Raw genomic sequence first — 21,683 nt, forward strand, 5'->3', positions numbered from 1 at the left:
ATATATACAAACACATATATACACACATATATATAGACATATATACATATATATACACATATACATAAATATATATACATATATACACACACACATATATATATACAGACAAATATATATATACATTTATATACATACTTATATATACACACAATACACATACATATATCAATATACATATATATAGACATACACATCTATCAATATATATCGATGTGTGTATGTGTGTGTATATATATATATATATACTCTTTTACTTGTTTCAGTCATTTGACTGCGGCCATGCTGGAGCACCGCCTTTAGTCGAGCATATCGACCCCGGGACTTATTCTTTGTAAGCCTAGTACTTATTCTATCGGTCTTTTTTGCCGAACCGCTAAGTGACGGGGACAGAAACACACTAGCACCGGTTGTCAAACAATGCTAGGAGGACAAACACAGAGACACAAACACACATACATATATATATACATATATACGACGGGCTTCTTTCAGTTTCCGTCTACCAAATCCACTCACAAGGCTTTGGTCGACCCGAAGCTATAGTAGAAGACACTTGTCCAAGATGCCACGCAGTGGGACTGAACCCGGAACCATGTGGTTGGTAAGCAAGCTACTTACCACACAGCCACTAATAAATATATATATATATATATATATATATATATAGTTAAAAAAAACAAAAAACAATAACAAAAAAACAACAAAGTGAGGACGTGATACGGATAGTGTTATTGGACGCTCGGGAAAGGAAGGAGGGAGAGTATGACGTTTCGGACGGAGCCCTTCGTCGGAAAGACAGAAAGTTCGGAGAATGGAAAAACGGAGGAAGAGGAAAATGGCACCGATGCCCACGAGGTTACATTATATATATATTGATATATGTATATAGATGTATATGTATATATATATATATTAATAGATATATATAAACACACACATCGGCATATAGACATATACGTACACACTCACACGTATATATATATATATATATATATATATAGAGAGATATATATATATATATATATACATATATTCATACATGCATTCTATATATATACACACACATATACGAACTGACTGAAACGTAGCGCACAAAAGTTTACTTAAACTTCGACTAGAAATGAAAAGCAAAATCAACCTCTCCCATATCTGCATTCAGAATATATTGAAATGATCCTAAGACTGCAGAATCACGAATGGAAACATTAGAAAACTGTAAATTCGTAAAGTGGGCTGTTAGAGTTAACTTTATCACTCACATCTTTCACCTCATTCTGTTATTTTATTGTCACGGGTGGGGGTGCAATTACAGACATAGCAATCAAACTAGATGCTGTTGTCGTAGCTAAAAACCCTGTTGAACTCTAAATCGATCTGGCAATTCACCCGTGACATATCGTTTTTCCCCGCCGATAAAGTGTAACCTGGACTATTTTATCCACTGTGAGATTTTTTTTTTTTGTCCTTTTCAAAAACGTAGGGTGCCAATTGAGAATGTTTAAGCTGCACTTTCTGTAGTCCAACATTGAAAAAAAAAAAAAGGATATATCTAAAAACCGTAAGGCACATTTTGTCCAGTATTCAATTGACAGATTTTGCCATCACCGCGTCAAATAGGCTTGCTTGTCGATATGAACACGTTGCATTTACTCTACAATGTTGACAGTTCATACGTATGCAACCCGTTGATAAAAGTACTGTCGACGACAGAAGGACCGAAAATAACACGAGGGTGCAGCAAGTTACGCAAATGTTTCTGATTTCTTGAAAGTTAAACCCAAGACCAACTCATGTACAAGGTGTTCTGAGGTAATGTTTTTGCAGTGAGCGATTTGAATTTATAGCCTTCCAAGAAATATCCCAGCTTACCAAGAAAAGCTGACAAGGAGTCAAAAGAAATTTTAATATAACATAAATAAAAGACAGTATAACAGCAGATACGACAGAGAGTCAGGCAGTTTTTTTTATAATTTTCTTGTAAAGTTTTGAGTTTTCATCGAACAAGTTTCAGGTAGATCATACAGGTCGATACAACAGTCAATATAAAAATCTTCACCCGTGAACAAAAAAAAAAAATAATAAACCAGCCTACTGGGTGTTAACGAGATCTTTATATTGACCGATACAACATTAAATATGCTCGAATATTTTTACTGTTTAATTCCGAGTCGGCTTGACTGAGCAGACTCAAGATCAAAAGTTTTTAAAGACCATTTTTGTCTTTTCAAATTATCAAGTAATAAATTGTCCAAATTGTGTCCTTTCCCTTTCAAGAGAGTAATGTAAATGGCCCTTAGTCTTTCCTCTTAGACACCGACTGAATACTTTTGTTCCATTTAATCTAGCGATTTCATACAAAAATAAATGAATGAATAAGTAAATATAACTACAAGTAAATCAAATATAAAGTTTTAAGAAAGATAACTAATGACACCGACGACACAGGAACTCAAAATGTAGAGAAGTAAATGCTGTGGGTTAATAAACCAATATTTGATCCAGTATTTATTTTCGTCCTTTCTACGTTATGAATTCAAATTATTCTTTTCCTTTTAAAATGTTCAGATAAGAAAGTTATTTTCTTTTTTCCTAACTTTTCGTTCACAACCTGATTTCAACCGACCCTTTTAGAAATGATTTTTCTTTTCCACTCATTTTACTTTTGCCCCATGAAAAGACTTCAACTCTTTCTAATCACCAAGTAAAATGAAATACTGAGTCCCATGTTATGGAATCTGAGTAAGCTTCAGACGTGACCATTGTCAAATTAAATATATTTTGTGGATATTTTTTCCTTTTTCCTCTCATCATTATTTTTACATAAGCAATAACTACTTGTAATGAAGACGAAGGGAGAAGTTGTGATACTCGTGTTTCTCTCAAGAGGAAAAATGAAGACCAATGATTGAATACTAGAATATCTAAGAATTTGATTTAAACTTGTAAATAAATTAGCTAAATGAGTATAGCATAAACAAGTTTTCTCTTTCACTTTTGTTACTTGGATTTTTCAGACTATAAAAGAAATTATAAAGAAATTATTAAGTAGGCATGTATGAATATGTCATAATTTATGTAAGAATTAGTTTTGTATTGAGAATGTATGAATGAACTTTATTTGATCCTAATATCTTACAGGTATTTAGTTTGTTGACACTAAGAGGTAAATATGACGGATGACAGATTGGGAGATCGATCGGTTGATCAATAAAGACATCACTTTATTTTGATAAGAAATCAATAGACTGATAAGAAAATAGATAAGAGAGGGACAAAATAACTGTTTTCAGTACGATAGATATAAAAAGAGACGAACTAGGTTTTGTAGAGTGACGTCTAGATAGTGATATCCTCCAGTGGTGGAAGAGATTAAATAAAATAAACCTTGAAAATGTCATTTCTGATTAAATTTGTTTCTTTTCGAGATGTTAGCTTTCAATACGAAAGAGGGAAAGCATGTTGCTTTATATATATTTACAGTTTGAACAAAAGATTTTGTGAAAATTTCAGTTCGAAGAAGTTTTTTGGAGGCTATTTTATAAATAACTAAAAACTATAAAGAAAACATTAGTTCAACTATTCACTTATTTACTATTGTTATTATTTCATGTCGATAGTGGGGTCCCAGTTCCTCTTTTGGAGAAAAAAATTAGGGCAGGTCAGCACCACTATACTTTTGGTTGCTTACAAAGGAAATGGTTTGGGAGAATTAAGAAAATCTTGCATCGATTCTTATTTGGCAGTTAAGTTAACATTTGCAATTTACTTAGTTTGAGATAATTAACATGATAACTTTTCAAGATTTAATAGAAGCCAGTAAAGAGAAAGAAAGATACTAGATTATATACTTTAAGGCAAAACAAATAGGATGAAAACAGCATTTTCTCTATGCTGTGATAATAGTATATTTTGGATATATACAAGAATATGTATAAGTATTTGAAAAATGTTTGCTTCATGTTAAGAATCAAAGAAAAAAAAAAGAGTAGTTCATATAATTATAAGGGTTTGTCATAAGAAGTTACCTACTTCCCATTTCCCGAGCATCGTCCCCACATTTAAAAGACTACTATTACTACTAGCACCAATGTAATTTCTATTGGAGAATAATTATTTACACCAAACTGAAGAAATCTTGTTGAATGTTTCCCAAGCATGACAACACATTCCTTGGTTTAATAATAAATCAACAAAGAACTTTTTTAGAACTTTCAATGAACATTCATATCATAACACACACATCCACATACATACATGTACGCGTACGTGCGCTTCTAGAGACCTTCAGTTATGTTATGCCGGGTGTCTAATTAGGGGCATCAACCCTTTATTTTAGGGACTGTGACCCAATTGAGATATGTTAAAAAGTGAAATAAGGTGACCGGACCGGCGGGACCAAATGTTTACAATCACTCCACTCTAGTTTCTCGCTACACGTGATAATACTTGGCAAAGGAAAGGGATTTTTTTAAGATGTGATGCCAAACTATGAAGACCTAGTAGAGGACTAACTGATAATAGATCGATCGCTCGTTCATGCAAACATATATATATATAACTAAAATACAGAACATTTAGCAATAACAAAACTGATCCATTACCATCTATATATATAAAAAGCGGGTAGCATATGTACACATACATATATACATTTACATACATGCAATAACAATTAGTTAAAAGAACGGATTAATATAACAAAATTTTACTTACCATGCTTTGTTAATGTATGTCCATTAAGTGTTTATGTAGAAATCCCATGAATATATTGAAATGAGAAAGTATGATAAGGCATAGTTGTTTTTGTTTATAGTTTCGTTTTTATTGTTTTTTTTTCAACGATTTGATGAATGATTTAAGTGTGTGTTTGTGGTTATATTTGTATGTACATTCAGGCAGCTTCTCTGACTGTTGTACAATTTGTATTAACAAATAGAAATTGTTTGAAAGTTGTATATTGTTAACGCATGGCGCTTTGGCTTCTTTATAAATATTGTCGATTCCTTTCGGATCATTGTCAAAAGCCCCAAACTTCCTACCAAATATCTAAAGTGTATATAGATATATAGACATATATAATATATATTAGTGTATGGAATTGAGGAGTGTGACTACTGGATGGAAAACAGGCAACGTTCAAACAACTTTATACCGAAGTGGAAATAGAAGAAAATCTTAAGAGGTAGGTATTGAATTCTGTATATGTGAGTGGGTGCGTGTGTTTGTAAAGAATTGAAAAGCAAGAGAAGAAAGTCTGAGAGCAAGCTGAAAAATATTAAAGGTTGAATTTCAAAAATGAAAAAAATATTCGCACTTGTTACACGTGTTTTGCTTTGTATTTTCTTTCTTCTCTCCTGTTGTTTTCCTTCTTTTTTTTTTTTAATCTTCCTCCAAAATATCAGCATGGAAATGATGGTAGTAATAACAATATTAAATATGATGATGATAACAATAACACACTTGTAGCAACAGTAAGTGGTAAGGGTGCCTGATTGAGATAGGCAAGAAGAAATGAAGTAAGTTCAATAGTTAGGAGAGGCTTCGTAAAAAGGTAATAAGAACTAAGTGAAAGGGTAAAAAGTAAAGCGAAAAGAAAGGCAAAGAAAACTTCAGCTCAAACTCGGAGGAATACATGAGGGAGATGTGAGAGGAAAAAAAACAGCAGCAGCAGTAAACAGCAACAGTAACAACAACAATGTTAGTAGCGGCAACTGTAACAGCTATAACAAGAACAGCAAGTAGAAGCAACGGTAACAACAACCCCAAGAACTTTGGCTTTCTCGCCTTCTTTCTGACAACTTTTACTCCTCCGTCTTTCTTCGTCACATCTCTGCCTCCTCCGCCCTTTATATATGTAAGTAAATAAGTGAGGTGCTGCTAGTTAGCTGGGGGGAGGGCAGTACTGCTAGCTTCTTACCCTCAAGGCATCGCACCTTCCTCTCTCACTACGATGCTATTACTACGTCTCCCACCCGTACCCTTCTCTTCTTTACCTCACCCTACCATCGCCCACACTGTTTCTCACTGTCTACTTTTTCCTTTTCTTTCACCCTCTCATACGCTCTTTAACTCCCTCCTATTTTTTTTATTTAACTTTGTTCCCTTTCCTTCAGCTTCTCCTTGTTTCTCGTTCTTTCTACTCTATTTTCTTACACCCTTGCACTTTCTTTCTGTCTTCCTAAACTTCTCATCTAAGTTTCTCAATTTTCACATACTTTTTTCTCAACCTCTCTCTCTCTTTTTCTTTTCCATATTCCTTCTATCTTTCTTTCATTTGTTCTCTTAGCATTCTCGCTCTCTCTTACATTTTCCCTTTTTCTTCCATATAACTTTCTTCATCTTAATATCCCCATCGTCCTTTCTTTATGATTCCTTTTCTCCCCCTCTCTTCCTCTTTATCATTCATTCTCTTTTCCCTCACTTTTTTCCTTCTCTTCTACTTCCCCACTTCTCTTCTGTCAGGAAAACAGCAGTTCAGTATCAGGTATCATACTCCTGGATTTTTTCTCTCCCTTGTCAAAATAAAAATACCTCACTGATACCCTGGCGTGAGATAGAATGAGGAGGGAGGGGCCGACCCCGGGCCGAGAGGCGAGGAAGACAGCCAGCCAGTCCGGCAGACAGACAGACTGACGCGCAGACAAACAGGGAGAAAACTAATAGAGAGGAAAGGGGGAGCGAGAGGAAGGAAGTCAAGAAATTTACAAATAAGACTCAAATAAAGCGAAAACAAGAAATCAGATGAAATATAAGGAGAGGATGGGATTAGAAATTATTAAAAACAAAACAAAATATATAAAACAACAAAAATAACCCCCGAAAATTATGGAAGAAAATAAGAAAGAGAAATGAAGGAATTTTCAAAAGGAAAGTAAAAAATTAAGAAATATATACATATATATAACTGATAGTTTTTTGTGATTATTATAGTGAGAGAGAGAGAGAAAGAAAGCAAGTGAATTAGTGCGTGAGTGAATGAATGTAAATGATATATATGTGCCTGTATGTGTGCGTGTGGAGAGAGAGGGAGGCTTAATCATTAAAAGGAAAAAATAAAGAGTGAGATAGAGAAAGAGTAAGAAGAAAAGGGGAAGTAAAAATTGATAAGTTTGGTTGGTCGTAGTTTTAGGTTTTCCCAGCCTGTCTCTGACAGATTCACTACTACGAGAAAGAGGTTAGGGGTGCTGACAATAATTTAAATAAAAGAAAGCAAAAAGGGACAGCAAAATCGGGAAGGAGCAGAGAGAAGAGAAGATTTGAAGTTGAATCCCAAGAAAAAGACTTTCTTAGAATCCAAGAAAGAGAGTAGAATAAGAAAGTGAGATGCCACTTTCTCTGTTTTCTGTAAGAACTTTAGTCGAACCATTTTATTGTTATGAAAGATGAAACACCTTGGAAATCCCAAATCCGTGAAGGCAGAAACCCAAATCCTTGTTTCACTCTCAACCCTGCCTTCTATTTTCGTTCATAAATCTATCAAACAGTAAGAAAAAAAAAAGATCTGAAAGGGAGAGCGAGGAGGTGAGGTAAGAAGAAAAAGAACGCAAAGCAACAATTGTTAGAAAGCAAAGAAAACTGTTTGAGAATATCAGAGAAAATGTTTATCATATTCATATCAAACTGAAAATCCAACTACACACACTTTCATTCATATTTGTACATGTAAATAAGTAAAAAAAAAAAAAATGAAGAATCTGGTGTAATAATATTTAATACAGTTCTATATTTAAGAGATGAGGAATTATTTACATTATTTACATTTGACGAGTTCGATTCACGGCAGCGACCTGATTAATAATAGTAATAATAATAATATGATAATAATGGTAACATCGTTAGGAATGAGAACCCAGGTTCGAAATTTCCCCAAGACACCTGACGAAGGCTGGAGGGTATATCAGCCGAAACGTTGTGTTAACAACAAACAAGATGAGGACAAATATCCGTCAAATGTAAATAATGTAAATAATGTAAATAATATTTAAATATAACATTCATTCCTGGAATCCCTATCAGTTATCATTCCAAGCCTTGAGTTAATATAATAAATATGTCAATAATATTAGTTTCCAATTTTGGAACAAGGCCAGCAATTTGTGGGGAGGGGTAAATTGATTACATCAACTCCAGTACTCAACTGGTATTTATTTTATCTGTGGTGTATGCGTGCGAGTAGAAGTAATCGGCTTCCCTCGGATTCCTTCTTTTGCACGAGTCTGTCCTGCGGTATCTGATCCTCGCGGCTGGCTCGACCCGAAGAACACTAGAAATAGCAGCTGCTTCTCCCAACACCCATACGATCGCTTGGCATGTCCTCTCCTCACAACAACCCCGTTCGAAAAAGGCACGAAATCCCAATCGAGGCTCCCTCGGCCCTTCTTCCTCTTCCGGTCAGCTTGCCGTTCCGGTCAGTGGTCAGCTCCCCAGTTGCTGACGTCATACCACACGCCACCCTGATCTTAAAGATCACGTCCGCCCCTACTCCACTTCGAAGTCCGCCATCCAACCGGGCGGGCGCCTTACGCGTCGAGATCTTCCAGGTGCCTCGCTTCCCTCTCCATGCTCTTCATCCGACGAAGTGGCTATCCTGCGCAGGTCCAGCACGTGACGCGGCATTCCATCCACGGATACATTGACCGCCGTTCCCCTGCCCCATTGCGACATGCAGCGTGCCTTAGGCGGCTTGACCCAAAGTTCCTCCCCTACTTTCACGTCGGCGGGTCCCTTCTCTTCCTCGCAGTACTCTGGTGTCTTACTGGGATGCCTCCATTCATACTTGAACACTGCTCTGTGCGGCACAGATTCTTCCGCTTGTCCGGATCGGGGAGACATGTTATACCAGAAAACCGCTTCCAGGGGCGAAATGTGCCCCCTTTCAGCCATGGCCTTGATTGTCTGATGGTGCCTCTCAACGATTCCGTTGCTGCTCGGCCTATACGCCGCTCTGAACAATCGTTGCACCTTCCACTGGTCAAGCATCTCCCCCAACGCTTCTGAACAAAATGCCACCCCGTTGTCCATTAGCAGTTCTTCCACGGGACCCCTCTCCAAGAATATCCCGTTCAAAATCCGGGCGATCTCATCAGCAATGCCTGTCCTCAACTCCCTCCAAATGGCCAGCCAGCCTGGCCTGCAGTCAACCATGGTGAGATACATTCCCTGACGGTAGTGCGTCACATCCACAGCTAGTCTCCTCCAATTGCGCTCTACTGAGAGGTTCCCTTACTCATGCCCACCCAGGGCGGGATCAATGGACTGGCATCTGTCACAGTTCCCGACCACTTTCTTGACGTTTCTCCTAGTGACGTCAGCATCAATCATCTTTGCTAGATACAGGGTCCTATCCACCCTCAAGTGGTGCATAGCATGCAGCTTCTTCAGTTTGGAGTCACCCAGCCGACACGCTGCCACTATCCCTTTCCTTGCTTCCCCCAGTTCCTCCAACCACGCCCTTTTCATCCTGGTGAGTGCGTCCGCCCTGTTTCTCTCCGAAGGCACGAAAACCACGTTCAGCTTCAGTCCAAACTCGGCGATCAGCTCTCCTAGAACTCCTAGGCGGCGTTTCACCAACATCTCCGCAGCACCTTTCGTCTGGACTCTCTTCTCGCTGGTGATCACTGTTCCTACCCAGCCGACCACGGTGGCCGAATCCATCTGGATCTTGATCGAGCGCAGTCCCCATCTCAGGGCCAAGTTCACCCCTTTCTACACCGCATCTAGTTCGGCGACATTGATGTGGTTGAAGTCATCCGCTTTCCGTAGCCAGGCCACATCCTCCACCTCAGCACCTTCAATCTCCAACACAACCCCTATCGCTATACTGCTAGCATCACACCAAACCGTCCCGCATTCCGTCTTGGGTACATACCAGTTTCCCCTAACTGGGTCTTCCGCTCTCGTCTTCTCTAGGATTTCCTGCATCGATGTGTTGCATCAACACACAAGCTTGTGCTACTAGCTCGCTGAGCGCCATCTTTCTCCCACCAGGCAACTGCTGCAATCGAATCCCTACGTCGTCAGGGAACCCACTCACAAACGCCAGCCGTGCCGCTCTGTCCAGGCCTTCTCCTGTAAACCCAGCCAGTATGGCCAGCCTACGCACTTCCGCTGTGTATTCGTCCACCTGTTCTCCCCCCCCCCCATCTAACAGTCTCCAGTTTAACAAAAGCGGCGTACTCGCTCTCCGTATCTGCCTCTCTCAATCTCTGCTCGATCTTATCTGCACTTATCCTCTCTTCCTCGTCCATCTCTAAATACAGGGTCAGGGTGCTTCCTTCCAAGTATAGCGCCATAAGACTCGCCACATCGCTTATCCCTTGCAGTCTCGCCACAAGCCTGATCTTTCGCATCCAGGCCATTACATCTCCCTCACCATTAAAAGGCCTGATCACGTCGCTGGTGATTCTGATCTTAGCTGCCATCACGGCGAAGCTTTACATGTGGTGCCGAAATAGCTTGTGGTGTATGCGTGCGAGTAGAAGTAATCAGCTTACCTCGGTTTCCATCCTTTGCACGAGTCTGTCCTGCGGTATCCGATCTTCGCAGCTGGCCCGACCCGAAGAACACTAGAAATAGCAGCTGCTTCTCCCAACACCCAGACGATCGCTTGGCATGTCCTCTCCTCACAACAACCCCATTCGAAAAAGGCAGGAAATCCTAATCGAGGCTCCCTCAGCCCTTCTTCCTCTTCCAGTCAGCTCGCCGTTCCGGTCAGCGGTCAGCTCCCCAGTTGCTGACATCATACCACATTATCAATCCCACAAGGATGAAATGCAGAGTTGATCTCTGCAGAATTTGAACTCAGAACATAGAGACAGACAAAATGCCACTAAGGGTGTGTTAATGATTCTGCCAGCTCACTGCCTTAAATAAGTTAATGATATTAGTAATTTGAACTTGCATCATAGAACAACTAGTAAAGAAACTTGATCATTATAGGTGCAAGGATAGCTGTGGGATTAGGAAGTTTACTCATCATTCCAGGTTTGATCCCACTGCGTAGCACCTTAGGTGAGTGTCTTATAATTACCTTTGGCTTGATAAATATTTTATAAGTGGAATTTGGTTGATGATATCTGTGTTGAAGCCTGTCATGTATGCTTATGTTTGTCTGTGTCTATTTTACAATTGATTGGTGTAAAAAATGTTGTTGTGTCAAAAATGTAGTAACTTAGCCACTTGATAAATAAGTGTTAGATTGAAATAAGTAATGGGGTGGTATGATTAACTAAAACCCTTGAAGGTCACATGGTCACAATCCAGTGAGTGAAATCAGATAAAGAATTGTTCCATTTTGTCCTTTAATAGGAGAATTAAAGATTTTTGAAAAAGTTTATTTTAGATGAAATTATATGATATTGGATGCAAGAGAGAAGACTGCACTGGTATGGTCATGTGATGCATATGGATGAGGACAGCTGCATAAAGAAGTGCCTATCTCTAATTGGGGAAGGAACCTGTGGAAAAGTGGTTCCAGGAAGACATGAGACAAGGTGGTGAGAGAGGATTGCCAAATATTGGCCTTCGCTGAGTAGATGACAAGAGACTGAGATTTATGGCTTGAGAAGACATGTTAAGCTAAGGAAAGCTATGGTCATCCATGCATGCAGGAAAGTCCTTTACAGCCCATGCTGGTATAATGTAAAAAGCACTCAAGCTGGTTCCCCATATAAAACACTCATTCCAGTGCCATATAAACTTCACATAGGAAGCCACATAGAAAACACTCATGCTGGTGCTACATTAACAGAGAGTGTAAAAAATTCAAATTAAATGAATTAACCCCAGATTTGTTCAAATGTTTAATTTTTGTTCAAGGGTTAACTGCAGGAAAAGATGCTGATATATTTTCCCGTATATTAACAAAATTAGAACAGGACCAAAAATTAACTCTACAGGCAGTGACTGAAGAATGCCAGAGGGTTATAAATTTGAGACATGACGCGGATAAAATTGAAGAAAAAGATTGCTCTCAGATACATGCATTTCGACCTGAAGCCGATTAGAAAAGGAAAAACAAATGTCAAGACCAAATCCATGCTATGGGTGTGGAGGCTTACATTTTAGAAGTAGTTGTCCTTTCAAAATTCATAAATGTTTTGAGTGTGGAAAAATCAGACATAAAAGCTCACACTGTATAGTTAAACACAAAAATGGGTCAAGCAAAAAAAGAAAAAAATTTAGAAATAATGTATTGTTAAAAAAATTCTAAGTGAGGCTCAGAAAAGAAAATTTGTGTCCATAAAAATAGATAATGTGAATATCAAGTTACAATTAGATATGGGCAGTGATATCACAAAAACTAATATAGACACATGGAGAAAAATAGGGAAACCTAGATTAAAGGAAACTTCGAAAATTGCATGAGATGAGTCAGGAAAAAAATTGCATTTTATGGGCGAAACGATAAGTGATATTTCATTTCGTGGATAAATTTTGAGAGCCAAATTTTTTATGTTGAAAAATACGACAAATTTATTTGGAACAGACTGGACGGAAATATTTAACTTATGGGACCTCCCCATAAATTTTTTTTGTCAAAATGTGAATGGCTCTTCCGCCAGTACAAATAAGGCATCAGAGGATCTAAAAAAAGAATTAAAAAAAATTTTACCCAAAGTTTTTTCTGAGGAATTGGGTCTTTGCACCAAAACAGAGGCAAAGTTTCAAATGAAAGAAAACACTATACTAGTATTTAAACCAAAACGAATGGTACCTTTCGCAGCATTGAAACAAGTCAACAAAGAATTGGATAGACTTGGAAAGCTTGGCTTTATTGAAAAAATTGGTTACACAAAATGGGTGTCCCCAACTGTTTATGTCAAGAAAAAAATGATAAAATCCGAGTATGCGCTGATTTTTCAACGAGATTAAATGAATGTTTGATACCATATAATTACCCACTACCAAACCCTGAGGAAATTTTCGCAAAGTTGAATGGAGGAAAATTTTTTTCAAAGTTGGACCTATCTGAAACATATTTGCAGGTAAAAGTTAGTGAGGAATGTTCAAAATTATTGACAATAAATGCTCATAAAAGGTTGCAAAAATTTAATTGACACCCCTTTGGTATAAAGGTAGCACCTGGCATTTTCTAACAAGTTATAGACATTATGCTTGCAGGTTCAGATTTCGCTACAGCTTACAACACACTCATAAAAAGTGAATCTTGGGGCCAGCATGCTGAGCATGTTAAAAAGGTCTTTGAAAGAATAAAAGATTATGGGTTTAAGCTCAACGAGGAAAAGTGTGAATTTTTTATGCCATGAATAAAATATCTAGGGCAGATTATTGATGAAAATGGACGCAGACCAGACCTGTATAGGGCGAGTGCAATAAAAAATATGCCTCTTCCGACAAACATTACAAAGTTACAAGCATTTTTGAGGCTCGCAAATTACTACCAGATATACATACCAAATATGTATGATTTAAGAGCACTCCTGAATAACTTGTTAAAAAAGATGTTAAGTGGAACAGGTCAGAAAAATGCCAAAAAGCTTTTGAAGAAATTGAAAATGTCTTAATGTCAGAATTGTTATCACATTTTGACTCAAATTTAGAAATAGTAGTGGCAGCAGATGCAAGTGAAAGTGGTATCAGAGCTGTGATTTAGTAGCTCATGCTTTGCATTCATTATTGCTGGCTGAGAAAAGTTACAGTCAAAAAGAAGCATTAGCCATCATATTTACAGTAAAAAATTTCATAAATTTATACATGGAAGAAGGTTCCGTCTGCAGAGAGACCACTGCCCATTATTGTTGATCTCTGGATCAAAAAAGGGTATCCCCACACATACAGCCAACAGTTTGCTGCACTGGGGAATGATCCTACTGAATTACTTCAAAATGGAGTATTTGCCATAAAAAAATTGGGACATGCAGATGGTTTGTCAAGGTTAATACCAAAATTCATTGAACCACTAGAAGATAGTGATAGTGTGTTAAAAGCCGAAAATGAAATAAAAAATATATTGTGCAATGTTGTGCATGACATTGGACCTGTGACATTGGAGGAAATAAAAATTAAGGCAGAGACGGATGAGTTTACCATAAAAGTGGAAAAAATAGTGAGATCAGAAGAAACAAATAAAAGTATATGCATGACTGGATGTAACACAATTTCAAACTTGTATTTGATATGTGATAATGTGCTTATGTATGCACAGAGAGTCATAATGTCTACCTCACTACAAGGTCGAATGTTAAAGGAATTCCACACTGGACATCCAGGAATTTCTAGGATGAAGTTGCTTTTGAGGAGTTATGTTTACTGCCTAAAAATGGATCTTGATATTGAGAAGTTGGTAAAATCCTGCAGAGGTTGTGCTCTGGCAGCGAAATCACCACTTATAAAATTTCAGTCTTGGCTCAAGACTGATATTCCATGGTTCAGACTACAAATAAACTTCACAGGACCATTAAACCGACCATATTATCTAATAGCGGAAGATAGATTTTCAAAATGGCCAGAAATGTGTAAATGTAGAAAACTGACACCCACGGTGACAGTGGAATTTCTACAAGAACTTTTTGCTAGGTATGGTGTTCTGGATACCATAGTCTCTGATAATGGTACACAATTCACGGTGAACAAATTTAAGAATTTTTGAAAGATGTACTCAGTTGAACACATCACCCAAGATCAAACAGGCGAGTGGAAAGCTTCATGGCTACATTTAAAAGAGCATTAAAGAAATTAAGAAACAAGCTAGTCAATGACACAGCATCAGCACAGTTCTTGAGGGTTTATAGGATAACACCAAACCCAAGCACTTTTTCAGGCAAGTCACCAGCAGAACTAATGTTTGCTCGAGAAATAAAGTCAATTTTTAACAAGCTGCTACCAGTAAGAAAAACAAATAAGGAAAACACTAAAAATATGACAAACCATTTTAATATCAGTGACAAGGTGTTTTTCAAAATATATATAAAATGGAAGACAAGGTTTGGAAGATGGAGTAGTAACAAAAAGAGTAGGCAAAATGACATAAATGATAAGAGGTAACAAATGTGAACACAAAAGACATTTAAACCAGCTAAAAAATAGATATACGGAAAAAGAAAAGAGATACCTGCAGAAGTGTTCTATGACACCTTTGATGTTCCAAAGCCACAAAAAAATCAAACTTAGGCATAGCAACACAAGAAAGAGAAAACAAACAGAACGGTTGGAAGTAGTGCCTAAACGGAAGAAATATTAAACTTCCCTAGGAGGAAAATCTCAAAAAGGGAGATGTGATGAAAGAAAAATAAAGAAAAATAATAATATTAACTTCCAACAGAAGTCAATCTCAAAGGGGGAGATGTTGTGGCAAGTCATCGACACCCCTGGAGGATTGGAAAAATGGACTAGCTGAACTCTTATAAAGAGTAGCGTATTGGTTAAGACAGAGATCAATAGGAGTCGTTGAGAGGACATTTTGGAGTCTTGAGAAGTATGTTGTGTGAACACATTGATTTTACCTCTGCATCATTAAATTACATGTCCAATGTTTGCCAAGGATATAAAAATTACTTTCAAAATTAATTAAAACACAGAGGCAATTAGAAATATGGGTTATGATACAGGTGAAGTTGTGAAAATATTAGAAAATGGGTTATAATAGGTGAAGTTGTGAAAATATTAGAGCATTGAGGTGTTTACACTCTTTCTCTTCTTGGTTTCATATCCTATTAGAATAAATTTTACTTTTGATTTTCTCTGAGTTTGATGAAATAAAAATCAGTCATGCATGAAGATCAGTTCACTCAACTTCAGTTTCATCCTTATAAAACTAGTGTCAATCCAAGAGACTTGCTAATCAAAGATATTCCAGTGAAAGACCTATTAATCAAAAGCGTTCCATCTGTATCTTTCAGACAGGCATATCATGGACTGCATCATTCAATGGGTCCTTATTTTATGTTATTATGGTGAGGTTTTGTTGCTATTTCTGGCCAGTCAAGTGTGACTATAAAAAGGTTCCCTTGCTCTCTCAATCAATATGAGTATAATTGTAGTAACATAAAATGTAGGTACCTATTAACTGGTACTCCATCAGTTACAATGATAAGGGTTCGAGTTGGTCTGATCAATGGAACAGCCTGCTCGTGAAATTAATGTGCAAGTGGCTGAGCACTCCACAGTTACACATACCCTTGATATTGTTCTCATTGAGATTTAGAGCATGACACAGACTGGCCCTTTGAATTACAGGTACTAGATACCTATTAAGTTCAATGCAGGCTATTTTGCTACGTTCTGGTTTCAGTATCTGAAGTGAGTGAATGATAAATCTCATCCTAGCTAAATCAGAAGTCAGTTATAGATAACCCTTACTAGATAATCTCATAGTCATTATTGACAAATAACCGAAATGAAGCAATGTAGAAAAGTAAGGGGAAAATATTGAATCTGAGGAAGTTGGTGATGATCAAGATTGGCAAAAAAGTCAATCAGTAGGAAAGTACAAGATTTATAAAATCTTGATGAAGACTGTAGAAGATAGTATTTTGAGACTTGCCCTTCATCTGAAGATGAAGAACAGTGTTATTGTTGTGTAGACCCATGTCAAAACTATTCCTATCATGACCATTTGTTTGTTTTTTATAGCTAAGGCTACATTATCCAAGGTGTACTTTTTTATTTATTCTTTTAAACGTTATAAAAATTGTGAAATTATGAAGTTATTTCTAGCAGATTTTAACCAGAGCTTCCCTCATTTAATTGGAGAAAAATATGTCATCATTTGAACTGGAAGCAAGTGAACGCTCCCAGCCAAAGCCACAACCACATTTAATTTCTATTCTTCACTCCAAATGAACTTTATCTATCTTGAACTTAACTAGTATAGAACAGTTTTTTTTTTTTATCTAAAGAGATGAAATACTGAAAACAAATTTAACCCTTTAGAATTCAGATTACTTGTAATGCTTATTTATTCACATTGTTTTGAATTAATCAAATATTATCTCATGGTTTTGAGGTTTCAATGATGTTATTGTTTACTTTTAGAATGACATGGTAGGGTAAGTGCAAGAGGCTGGATCTGGCCAGTTTGAACATAAAACAGGTAGAATATTTGGGTCAGATATGGCTGCTTTAAATGCTAAAGGGTTAAACTCATGATCTAAGAGTTGATAATCCAATATTTTACCCATTTAGACATTTTTTTACTATGACGAAAATAGCTGATGCTTAACTCAGAATTGAGTGTCTTACTGTATCTATTTACAGTGTCCAAATGAATACATTAAAACACCTGATCCTGAGTTTCGAATAGCATGAGAACTCAGGAGAGTTAACAGCAATCCAGTATTGTGTATATATGCATGTTTAAGATGAATACGAAGACTGAATTTTTGGCACATTATGCAGAGGAAACCTAGCAATCCATTGGGAAGTTTCAAAGCACAGAAAGGTAATATCTAACAATGTTGCTATGGGATGCATATCTCAGATCATGGTGAGACATAGATCATCCAGGTGAACCCACTGCACTCCTCTTAATCATCTCGACTATCTTATCACTGGTCCACAAAATGGGGACAAAACAATGAGGCTGGTGATCCAGTGCAGCCCTCTCTCACTCTAATCCAAGTTTAGTACAGCCACTTCCATAGTTTCATTGCAGGGAAAATTGTAGTATAGGCAAGGGTAGTCATGAATCTTTAGCTGCCTGTATTATTGCATCCTCTTTTGTTATGGTGGAGTCCAGATCATCTTTGAAACCAAAGGACAAACAACAATGTGCAAAATAATGAAATTCATATCTTGTTGTAAAGTACAACCAAAAGACTATGATATAGTTCAACCTGTTTGACAACAAACTGCCTGAAGCTGTCTCATGTTTTATAACAGAAAAACCTCTAAGTTTAAAGTTTTCATATTTCAGTTGAATTTTTGCATTATACTTTCAAGAAACTTCTATAATATTCTAAAGAGCAGCTTAATTGACCAGAAAAGACCAATTATTTTATTAAATATTTCTAAGTTCTTGTTTTTTTTCAAAAATTAACTAAAGAACAGAAAGTATATTTTATTAGAAATATAATCATAAAAGGGTTAACTGATGGCATGAAGTCACAAATTCAGTGCCTTAAAGCAAAACCACTGTGCTTCTAGCATATTCACATTAGTTCTTTTACAATCCAACTTCTCCAGTGACCCTATTATAGCTACTGAGTCTCATGAGACACAACAGCTGTAACTGAGTTAGTTACTATTATTCAGAAATGGTTGACTTCCAGATTAAATGCTCTGCTGTATTTAGTTATGTCCTCTCATGGTCTGAAATCAAATTCTGTCAAAGTTGACTATGCCTTTCATCTCTTGAGATTCCACAATAACCAATTAATTTTGTTATTCCCCTCTCCTATGAATTCATGATAATGTGACAATGCAAGAAATTATTATTTCAAAACTTTATGTCCAATGTGTTCTTTTCTTTTATAAAAAGATCAAGACCAGTAAAATATGAAATGAAATTAAATTACTTTAAAATATTTATAAGAAATATCAGACATCTTAAAATAATGAAAAGTACTTGCATTTTTGCCTCCCTATGGTACATGAACAATATATCCTTAATTTTTTAAAAATAACAATTACTATGACAATGTTGTCATGACAATGGAAGTCAATGTAATTAGCTGTTGGAAGTGACAATGATCTGAATCTAAATTTAAAGATAGGAACAGGATGTAGTATTTTCATGAATGAGAACTGTAAGAGAGTGAGATGTGGGCTTTGAGTAAATATGGCATTCAAAATTAACAATAAAATCAAAATTTTTATTAAAATATGCATGAAATTGGAATTTTAAAGATATTATCATTTTGATTGACTCAAAAAGTCATTTAGAGTTTTGATTATATATATCTTTTACTTGTTTCAGTCACTGCACTGTGGCCATGTTGGAGCATTGCCTGCAGGGATTTTAGTTAAAGAACTCAACCCCAGTATTTATATTTTTTTAGCCTGGTATTTTTTCTCTTGGTCTCTTTTGCTGAACTGCTAAGTTATGGAGATGTATACAAACCAACACTAATTGACAAGTAATGAAGAGGGACAAACACAATGACACCCATAGGTATCTCTCTCTCTCTCTCTCTCTCTCATATACATATATATATATATATATATATATATATATATATATATATGTATATGAGAGAGAGAGATACCTATGGGTATCATTGTGTTTGTCCCTCTTCATTAGAACCAATATATATATGTATATATATATATATATATATATATATATATATATATATATATATATATATATGTATATATGTATGTATGTATGTATGTATGTATGTATGTATGTATGTATGTATGTATGTATGTATGTATGTATGTATGTATATATATATATATATATATATATATATATATATATATATATATATATATATATATATATATATATATATATATATATATATATATATATATATATATATATATATATATATATATATATATATATATATAGGCACAGGAGTGGCTGTGTGGTAAATAGCTTGCTTACCAACCACATGGTTCCGAGTTCAGTCCCACTGCATGGCACCTTGGGCAAGTGTCTTCTACTATTGCCTCGGCCGACCAAAGCCTTGTAAGTGGATTTGGTAGACAGAAACTGAAAGAACCCCATCGTACATATATATATATATATATATATATATATATATATATATATGTGTGTGTGTCTGTGTTTGTCCCTCCAACATTGCTTGACAACCGATGCTGGTGTGTTTACGTCCGTGTAACTTAGCAGTTTGGCCAAAGAGACCGATAGAAGAATTACTAGGCTTACAAAGAATAAGTCCTGGGGTCGATTTTCTTGACTAAAAGTGGTGCTCCAGCATAGCTGCAGTCAAATGACTGAAACACAAAATAAAAGAATATATATATATATATACATCATCATCATCATCCTTTAACATGCATTTTCCATGCTGGCATGGGCTGGACTGTTTGACCAGAACTGGCAAGCTAGAAAGCTGCACCAGGTTCCAGTCTGATTTGGCTTGCTTTCTATGGCTGGGTGCTCTTCCTAACACCATCCACTTTATAGTGTGTGCTGAGTGTTTTTAACATGGCACTGCACAAGCACTTTTACATGTCACTGGCATGAGTGCTTTTTGCATGGCACAGGCAGATGAATCTTGCAGGCCAATACTCTTCACCAGGGGAAGTGGCCTTAACACTTCTGCTGTGAAGGACGGGTTTCCTTGAGTACAGCAAAGTGCCAGGTATCTCTGTCCTTTGTCATCTTGTCTGAAAGGTTCAGTGTCCTAAGGTTGTCCTTCAGGATCTCATCCCATGTCTTCTTGGGTCTCCCTCTTCCACTTTGAGAGTTTGGCACTTTTTTATGGAGCTGTTGGCATTCATATATAAACAATGAGTTTCTTTCAGTTTCCATCTACTAAAAAGTGTGTGAGAATGAGAATGGTTGAAAGGAGAAAGGTGTGGAAACTGAAGGAAGAAGAAACAAGAGCAAAGTTTGAGGAGAGTATTGGGGAGTTGGTAAGCATTGATGCACCAGATTTGTGGAAGTCTATTAAAGAAGGGGTACTAAAGGCAAGTGACGAAGTGTGTGGAAGGATGAAAGGTAGGAGAGATTGAAGAGATACATGGTGGTGGAACGAGGAGGGTTATGATAGTGAGGAAGAAGGAGGCGCACAAAGCTTTATGTAATAATAGGACTGAGCAAATGAAAGCAAGGTATAATAACATGAAGAATCGTGCAAAGAGGGTGGCTGCGAGATCTATGAGGAAGGAGCTGAGAAGAGGTTGAGTGAGCTGGATGAGAACCCAGATAGAGTGTTTAGGTTTATTAAATCAATGAAAAAAGATGGAAGAGATGTTGAGGGAGGAAGAGGCATTGAGGGGGGGGGGGGTGATGGAAGGTTGAAGGACAGGGGAAGAGTTTGGAAGGAGCATATGGAGGGAATCATGAATGAGGAGAATGAATGGGATCAGAGGGTGGAAGCTGCTGTGGTGAAGGGGCCAGTGGAGAGGGTTAGTCAGGAAGAAGTAGTGGAGGCAATGAAGGAAATGAAAACAGGAAAGGTAGCTGATCTATCAGAAGTAAGTGTGGAAATGATAACTGCAAGTGGAGAGATAGGGATTGTTGTGATGTTGGAGCTCTGCCAAGGTGTGCTGGATGGAAGAGGAATGTCAGATGATTGGGCACCAAGTGTGGTGGTACCGATCTTCAAGGTGATGAGTTGTGGGGCATATAGGGGAGTGAAGTTACTGGATCATGCAATGAAGATTGTAGAAAGGGTATTGGAAAGAAGAATTCAGAAAACAATGGATGTGGATAAGATGCAATTTGCTTTTATGCCAGGAAAGGGGATAATGGATGCAATGTTCATTGTAAGGAGATTGCAGGAGGAATACCGAGATAAGGAGAAGGAGTTATACTTGTGCATTGTTGATCTGGAGAAGGCATTTGATAGGATTTCAAGGAAGGTGATTGAATGAGCATTGAGGAAAAGAGGTGAACTAGAGGTAATAGTGAGGGCAGTGATGAGTTTGTACGATGAGGTAAAGACAAGAGTTAGAATTGGATCAGATCTGTTGGAGGAGTTTGTGGTGAAAGTTGGTGTGCACAAGCAAAGTTGACCAAAGAAAATGTGGAGGGGACAGGTGGAGGAGGAGATTAGGTGAGTTGGCTTGAGGAAGGA

The 21,683-nt window shown here is 37.0% G+C and overlaps 3 protein-coding genes across 4 annotated transcripts in view; 1 reads left to right on the plus strand and 2 right to left on the minus strand.

The window, feature by feature from the left end:
• Nucleotides 1–6,563, minus strand: part of LOC106874719 (interference hedgehog) — a 325,926-nt gene extending 319,363 nt beyond the window's left edge. The window contains exon 1 of one of the 2 annotated variants that reach the window (XM_089338298.1): nucleotides 4,717–6,563. The gene's annotated coding sequence lies outside the window, so the exon portion shown is untranslated. The remainder of the gene's footprint in view (nucleotides 1–4,716) is intronic. The other variant, XM_089338297.1, reaches the window with a different exon arrangement.
• Nucleotides 6,564–8,407: 1,844 nt separating this feature from the next.
• LOC149131661 (uncharacterized) lies at nucleotides 8,408–9,147 on the minus strand. The gene has a single exon (XM_089338670.1). It carries the CDS (start codon nucleotides 9,145–9,147, stop codon nucleotides 8,482–8,484), a length of 666 nt encoding a protein of 221 aa, XP_089194796.1. The 3' UTR covers nucleotides 8,408–8,481.
• An 11,799-nt stretch (nucleotides 9,148–20,946) lies between these two features.
• Nucleotides 20,947–21,480, plus strand: LOC106880826 (uncharacterized). The gene has a single exon (XM_014930954.1). It carries the CDS (start codon nucleotides 20,947–20,949, stop codon nucleotides 21,478–21,480), a length of 534 nt encoding a protein of 177 aa, XP_014786440.1.
• Nucleotides 21,481–21,683: the final 203 nt, after the last annotated feature.

Source organism: Octopus bimaculoides, chromosome 20, assembly GCF_046866305.1.
Source record: "Octopus bimaculoides isolate indiv1 chromosome 20, ASM4686630v1, whole genome shotgun sequence".
NCBI classification, from domain to species: domain Eukaryota; kingdom Metazoa; phylum Mollusca; class Cephalopoda; order Octopoda; family Octopodidae; genus Octopus; species Octopus bimaculoides.